The sequence below is a fragment of the Mytilus trossulus genome, chromosome 3 (assembly GCF_036588685.1).
Source record: "Mytilus trossulus isolate FHL-02 chromosome 3, PNRI_Mtr1.1.1.hap1, whole genome shotgun sequence".
NCBI classification, from domain to species: Eukaryota; Metazoa; Mollusca; class Bivalvia; order Mytilida; family Mytilidae; genus Mytilus; species Mytilus trossulus.
The window spans coordinates 9,708,243-9,716,314 of NC_086375.1; the positions used below are offsets into that span (position 1 = coordinate 9,708,243).

At 30.7% G+C, this 8,072-nt stretch overlaps 1 protein-coding gene across 4 annotated transcripts in view; it reads left to right on the forward strand.

The window, feature by feature from the left end:
- The window catches only part of LOC134710116 (uncharacterized), a 33,653-nt gene extending 29,116 nt beyond the window's left edge, over positions 1 to 4,537 (forward strand). For all 4 annotated transcript variants that reach the window (XM_063570320.1, XM_063570323.1, XM_063570321.1 and 1 more), the window contains 3 exons: positions 1,478 to 1,560; positions 2,067 to 2,232; positions 2,989 to 4,537. In XM_063570320.1, the coding sequence (XP_063426390.1) occupies positions 1,478 to 1,560; positions 2,067 to 2,232; positions 2,989 to 3,107 (368 nt within the window). In that variant the 3' untranslated portion in view covers positions 3,108 to 4,537. The remainder of the gene's footprint in view (positions 1 to 1,477; positions 1,561 to 2,066; positions 2,233 to 2,988) is intronic.
- The last annotated feature ends 3,535 nt before the right edge of the window (positions 4,538 to 8,072 follow it).

Genomic DNA, 8,072 nt, shown 5'->3' on the forward strand with positions numbered 1-8,072 from the left:
GTATTTATTTTGAACAAAGGAGGAGTTTGGAATGTTGTATTTATTTTGAACAAAGCATGAGTTTGGAATGTAGATCAGCAAGGTCAAGGATAATAATTTTCTTATTAAGATGAATAAAATATGAATAAAAGATGTCTATGATGAGACTGCTATGCTAGAAAGTGGGTCTCATTGAGGTCTAAGCGTGAGGTGGGATTGCTGATTTTTTGTAAGCGTGACACATCAAAGTCAAATTATTGTGTTGTGAAAACGGGGAATGAGGTCTTGCGGGACCCAGGAAATGACAAAAAAATGAGAATTGCTTACGTAAATAGTGTAAGCGGGATACGGGAATCTGACAAAACAGTAAGGGGGATCCGGATCAGAACCCCCCAATGAGACTAAATATGGTTTTCTCATTAAATGCTGTGTTTTGAAGACGAGTTTTACCGATTGTCACCTTATAGTAAACAAATCACACAAAGCATAGGTATTGAGCACGTGTTTAACATGTATAATCAGATATTTGTCTATTTCAATGCGTATTGTGGTCACCAGATTTTTACTACGAGGGTTACGCTCGGGTTACGCTCGGGTCACTATGCATACTGAAAATATGTCGGCGAATTGTTTCCTGGAAGCAAGCAATTAAAAATAAGTAAACTTCTTCTATATGTGGACAAATTAAAGAATTTTCCCCAGAAAAAATGTATATGTAGTTGTACATAAGTTGTATAATGAAAACTATTCATTTAGTTATAAAAAAACTAAAATTTAACTGAGTAGAGGTGTATGAAGTAAACAGGAATTGAGAACGTGTGCGTCCTCCTTGTAATGGCAGATTTTTTGGCAGATATAACCACTTTTGTGGTGCTAAAATTTATTTTTTCTATTTATTACAGTACTGATTTTTCAGTCATTATTTTCAGTCATGACTATGGCAGACGTGTAATATTCTCATGTAATATGGAAGGAATTTAATGAAAGAGGTTTAATATGAAATTTGCAAAAACATTTTTTTGTGTCTTTTATTTCAAATTCCATATTTTTTTTATAATAAATTCACAAAAATAGTATAAGCTATGTTAATATATAACTATAAACTTAGTTTTGTTTATTTGAAAGAGGCAAATACAAATTTTGGTTAAAAGTATACATTTCAGGGGAGATAATTAAACAAGGTTTTTATTAAATTAGTACAGTGGGTCTCATTTGGGTCTAAGCGTGACACGGGATTGACGATTTTTTTGTAAGCGTGACATGTGTAAGTCAAATTATTGTGGCGTGTAAACGGGAAATAAGGTCTTTGGGACCCGGGAAATCACAAAAAAATGAGAATTGCTTACGTACATAGTGTAAGCAGGATATGGGAATCTGACTAAACGGAAAGCGGGATCCAGGATCAGAACCCCCCATTAGACCCCGTAGAAAATACACAGAAGACATTTATTTCATGAATTACCTCCATTATTTAAAAATCTGTTGTTTTTATTTGCAGGAGATATTGGTTATGTGAAGGACAATGGAAGTTTTGTAATTACAGACAGACTGAAAGAATTAATTAAATATAAGGGTTATCAAGTAAGTAAATACACTTATATATTATTTAGATACTTTAAATATATGTGAACTTCAAACAAAAGAGTTTCAACCACTATGGGTTTGGGTGCACTTGACTCCATTCTTAATTGACTAGGATTGTCAGTTTTCCTATTGAATTTGGTGGATTTCTCCAGGCATTCTGGATTCCACCATTTAAAAGTGGTGTACAAACACAAACAATTAATCAATAAAAAAAATAAAGACATTTTATATTGATTTTAGAGGACCATCACATATAGAGATGTGGAGTATACGTCAAATGGAATGTGAGCAATGCGACATTAATTCAAAAGACAATTTGTTGGCCAAAAAACAATGTACATGGTATATATAAAATATGTCAATTTCTCTTGAGTCTAAAAATATATTCAGGAGAACAAAGTTGAACTCTAATATTTTACTTACTGCTGCTTAACCAGACTTAAAACATAGCAGAAAACTCTGAAGATGAAGATCAAACTCTAGTAATGTACTCTTTGTTTTAGGTTGCTCCAGCCGAGTTAGAAGATCTGCTCCTCAATCACCCAGCAGTACAAGATGTTGCAGTGATAGGTATGCCTGATGATGAGGCTGGAGAAGTACCGAGAGCATACATTGTCAAGAAACCAAACTCTGATGTATCAGCTGGAGAGATATCTCAATATGTAGAAGGTAGGTTTTTATGCCACACTTAACTGCCAATTATGTTTTCTAATTTATGCTCTGTTCCCTATGATATGATTTTGATAATTTTAATGCCAAATTATAGTTTTGACCTCAATTTCATGTTTAATGAACATAGAAATGATAGTTTGCAGTGACAGATCCAGGGGGAGGGTTCCAGGGGTTGGAACCCCCCTTTTTTTTGGACGATCAATGCATTTAAATGGGACATATAGTTGGACCCCCCCTTTTGTCCTGGATTGGGACCCCTCCCCCCCCTTTTTCGAATGGCTGGATCCGCCACTGGTATGACAGGCATCCTTGTACTTTGGAAACATTCTTGCTCCTTGTAGCATTATCAAACAATGTGGTGGATACAGAATTTGATAAATTGGGTCCATCAAGCAATGTTTTCCTACATTTAGCAACCATAAAAAAAATCTTCAATTTATTCAATGAGGTCAACAAATGATTCTTCAGTTTTGTATCCCTTGACTGTTTAGTTTGAATTTTACTTTACATTGAAATACAACAGATTGATCAACATTATATGAATAACCGAGATTTTTTTTACCATTTTCATCAATGATCATGTCTTGGGCACTTTTGAATTATTATTATTATTTTTATTTGCATGCAAGCATTACTTACTGAGAAATCAACTGACTTAAAAAGGGAGGTAAATAGTTATCTCTAACATTAAAAGTCACATGTTTATTGTTTCTTTAATAAAGACCTATAAATATTCTTTATCTTTTCTTCTAGATAATGCTGCTTATTATAAGAAGCTACGAGGAGGAGTCCAGTTCATTGATCTTATTCCCAAAGCACCAAGTGGTAAAATCTTGAGAAGAATTTTGAAAGAGTCGTTAACTCAGGATTAAAAAAGAACATACATAGACGCCCAAAATCCATATTACATTAATACATTTCAACTATGCAATTCATTTACACGATAGGATCATCAAAATGACTGAAATTGTGTGAAAATATGTCCTGATCATTGATCATCATAGACAATTTAAAACAGGATAACCGTGGATCACATAGATAGATAAAGTTTAGTCACATATGTGGATGCACTTTGTTTTTATTTAGCTAAATATAATTTTGATGTAAAATTTTAAGCATGCTATATAATGGAGCCATTTGAGTTATCATAAGATGAAAACTTTATCTTTTAAGTTTTGCATAGACTTGAATATTGCTAGATTTAAAGATTTTTTTTTTGCAGTCACAATTGTATTATTATTGTGATTATCTTCAATGCAAATTTAGTTTTATTGATGTTTTACCAAAATGATTTTAATGATATTTTATCAAAACGATTTTAATGATATTTTTTCAAAATAATTTTAATGATATTTTATCAAAATGATTTTAATGATATTTTATCAAAATGATTTTAATGATATTTTATTAAAAAGATTTTAATGATTTTTTATTAATAAAAGTTTAGAAATGAGAAATGGCAGCAGATTATATTAAGAATTATTATTATTTTATGCATAGATATTTTTACATTTCTGATCAAATCAGGGTTTTTATTTACCATATAACATATTTGTTTTGATTATTCCCTCATAAAGAGTATGGCATTATTTCAGGAATATAGTTTATATCTTATGTTACTTTCACTTTCACTTTTATTTCAATTTCATTTCATTTCATTTATCTTTGTTTGTATATTTTATTTCGACATCCCTTTAATTTAATCATTCCTTAGGTCAATTGACATCCCATTGGTGTCATCTGTCCTAAGATCATCTGACCACTACTTGAGGTCATCTGTACTTAGGTCATCTGACCAGGACTTGAGGTCATCTGTACTAAGGTCATATGACCTCCAATTGAATTTCATATGTTCTAAGAGATAACTTGACCGCTTATTAATGTTACCTGTACTATGGCCAAGTAAAGCTCTTTATCTACCAACATTTGATTTTTTTTCTCAACATCTTTGAATTAGAACAAAAAGCTGAAATGTTTGTAGCGTTAATATATTCTAATTTAGGGTTGCATTTTGCAGTTGAATGAACATAGAAAAGCATTAATATTATCATCTAAAAAAAGCTATTTTTTGTATATTTACTAAGAACAATGGATTTTACTGTAGTCCAATACAAATGGTTGCTACAATGTGATACATTTATTACATTTTGTTTAGTTTTTACTGTGATGTATAGTACTGTATAATAGCATATAAGATATGTTTTAATGTTTTACCTTCTTTTTAACCATATTAATTTTATATAAACTGTAAATAAAATGCATTATCAACGTTGTCTAACATGACATTAAATATTTTAATTTATTTGTGTTATTTTCTGACATGTTGGGTAATTTGCGTCTCACAACCTTAGGAAAAAGGTATGATAGTTAAGTCCCCTGTAAAAGCTCTGTTAGTCTGTGAAAGTTGTGTCCAAAACTTTTGAATGCCATGAATGATATAAATGAGACTTGTACATGTACAGTGTAATTTGTCTATTCCGACAGCTGTGTTTTCCAAAATCATGCTTTAACCAACACATTTTCAAGGTCCCAAATATGCCTATCCTTGTAGAAAACATCTGAGTATTCTGACACCATGCTTAATCCAACATTTTTTTCTGGTCTCTAATTGTGTCGGATAATGCAGGTTACACTGTATATCATTGTTATAAGAGCCACAAGAGGATATTTCGCAAATGCTGTGGATTCATTCATTTTCGTGGAAACCAATTTTTGTAGATAGCGTAAAACTTGCCTTTTCATAGATATGAGATTGCATGGTTTTGCCCAAATCTGCATACAACCCGATAAAAACTTTTGTAATTTGTTAAATATTTGAATTTGTCGTTCACCTGTATCCATGAAAACCACAAATTTGTATTTGATGAATAATAATGAATCCATAATAGCAGGTTTGTATGTTTTGCATACCAAAAAAAACTGGGAAAGTATCCACTTGCATACATGTATAATGTTATAAAGGGACATAACTCAAGAACAGCAAAAAAGAGGATCTGAGTTTTGTGTAAATAAGCATTTTGTATAACTTTAATAACATTTGGTTAAGGAAGTTAGATAACGGAAATCAATTTCCAGATGCATGGATGGGGGCATTATTAGCAATTATGCAAAATTAAAGACAGTTTGCCATTGACACCACTATTCTTGGTCCAAAGGACTAAGGTTTAAACAATAACAGGTAACCATGCAGTCTTCAACAATGAGCAAACCCTATACCATACAGCGTTAAGCCACCACCATGAGAAAATGTAGAACAATTGAAAAATGATGGCCAACAGCTTGAATTATGCTACAAAAATGAAGAAAATACCGCAATATGGCAGACAGCAACCACTGACAGCCACTGGATTACAGGTTCCTGGCTTAGGATAGGCAAAGTCTGATCCAGTTTAGACCTTTTTAATGACTTGGATACTAATGAAACTTGGTATTATTTTCCCCACGGCCAAAGGGTGCATTATAACTAAGATTGAAACATCTTTCTGCAAGAACAATGGACAGCAATGCAAGATTTATCATAGGGATGACCAGGGATGATGGCAAAGAAAATTGTTGCAATTTTTCAAGGTTTAACAGGAATATAAAGTTGCTTTCCTTAACACATATGTTGTGCTCATAGCTGAGGGCCATACATGTATGTAGATTGTAAATATACTAATTTTCTGGACCTTAAGTATTTGCCATTTTGGTGGATAGTTGTCCAACTGGTAATTAGACCAACATTTAGTTATTAGCAAAAATCCAAGATGGGATGACCAATTTTAACAGCATAAAACTTGGTATCTCACATCAGTCATTGCTCTGGTTTTTGGTGAGGTCTGATGCAAATGTAAACTAGTTTAATAAATTTTTGAAAATTTATTTCAAATATGACATAAACAAATAAAATCAATAACATATCACAACATACAATTTAATTGCACTGTTCTTGCACAATATTTCTTACTCTTACTTTTACATATATATATCTAGTATATTTGTAGAAGGGAGCTGAAGTACAAATATATATATGTATACATGTACAAACATGACTTCAAAAAGGGAAAATTATCTTTCCAAAATCCTGTATTTTTATAATTTGGAATCAATATTATTTGTGGGATACCTACCACTTATTACATAGTAACATATACTGATAATACACAGATACATAACAAAATCATTTCTTAAGGTGGTACCAAACACCTTCACTGAAATTAATTTGGCTTGTTTAATTTTCATAATTTTGACAAAGTTTTTACTTTCACCTTTTGAAAAAACTACAAAAATTTCAAAAAAATTTAACCAACCATTTTAATAGAAAATTACACTGGTTATATAGCAGATTGACAAACACTAATTTTGATCATCGAGAAGCTCAATACATTTGTATTCCCTTAACAACACAACGTAACCAAAACATTTAGCTGATTTTACAGGGTTATCTCCTTGTAGTGTGAGGTACAACCTTAAAAGACTTCAAATACACATTTTGATTAGTTCTGAGGTTCTGCCTTGTTGTAAGACAAACAAAAATTCCCCTAACAAAATCTGATCTCACTTTATTGCAGAAAAAATCAAAAGAATTTGTTTTGGTTTACCTTAAACACTAAACATCAAATCAATTAAAACAAAGAAAGTGTTAAAAGCACCAAATAATGCCATTAAATGTGTATCATTTACATGTACATAGTAATTCTATCTTGTTTAATTTTTAAAAGTACCATTATTCAAAAAGGTTAGAAAGAAACCAATTCAATGCTTTTCAAGCAACATAAAGTTTTTACTGATATTTAAAGGCAACTCACTGGTTCTACTCTAGATTTCAGTACTTCAAAGAGTGCCTGTCAGCGAACATAAAACAAAAAAACAAAAACAAATTTTATAAATAGAATGACAATGATTGTACATTGTATCATTTTATTCACTTTTCTTATTATCATATTGCACAAAATGTTAAAATGAACAATTATTGTATGCATCAAATTCTAATGCCATTTACTTGATATGTTATCATAAATCTCTTTAGTTGGCACCCATTTTAATGGAGGACAACTAACTTATGTTGCAATCTGGGAATTGTCTCCCCTTATTTTTTGGTAAATAATCAATATATCTAAGCAATAAAGCTTTGCATGATGGTCTGCATTATGTTAAAAACCTAATACCTACATACAGAATGGAACTTAATCATCAAGGGATAGTTATATTAATTTAATGATGATGAAAAGCAAATATTAATGTTAAAAATATAATATATCTTTTTGTCACAGAAAATTAAAAAAAAATGTAGTTCTTACAATATATTTCTGGTATTCTAGACAAAATATCATCCAGATAAATGATTAGGATTCTGTAAAGGACATTTTTATTTGATCAACATTAAATGAATCAAATTGAATTAAAATTTCTTGAGGGTCACAAGAATACAGAAGAGATTGTGCATTTGACAAGGAACTCTGAGAAAAGCCATGAATTAAGAAAAAGACTTAAAAAGCAATCTAAAATTGTAATCATGAAAATCAATTACTGTAATTTCAAAAATTATTGCAAGGTTTTTATTATTGCAAAAAATGCGACGGAGTTGTAAACGCAATAATTTAAACTCGCATTTTGAAATATTTTATATGAATTTAAACAGGAATTTTCTTAATATCCTAAGTCTAAAATGACAAAATCGCAATAAATAATTTCTGAATTTACAGTAATGATTTTTTTCCACAATCAACTAGATTCATAATGCTATTATAAATTTGGAACTAAGTCTTTTATGGAATATTATAAATTTATGAATTTCATTTTCAAATCATTTAATGTGTAAAGAGACTAATAGTCCTTTTATAATATCAAGTTGTGCA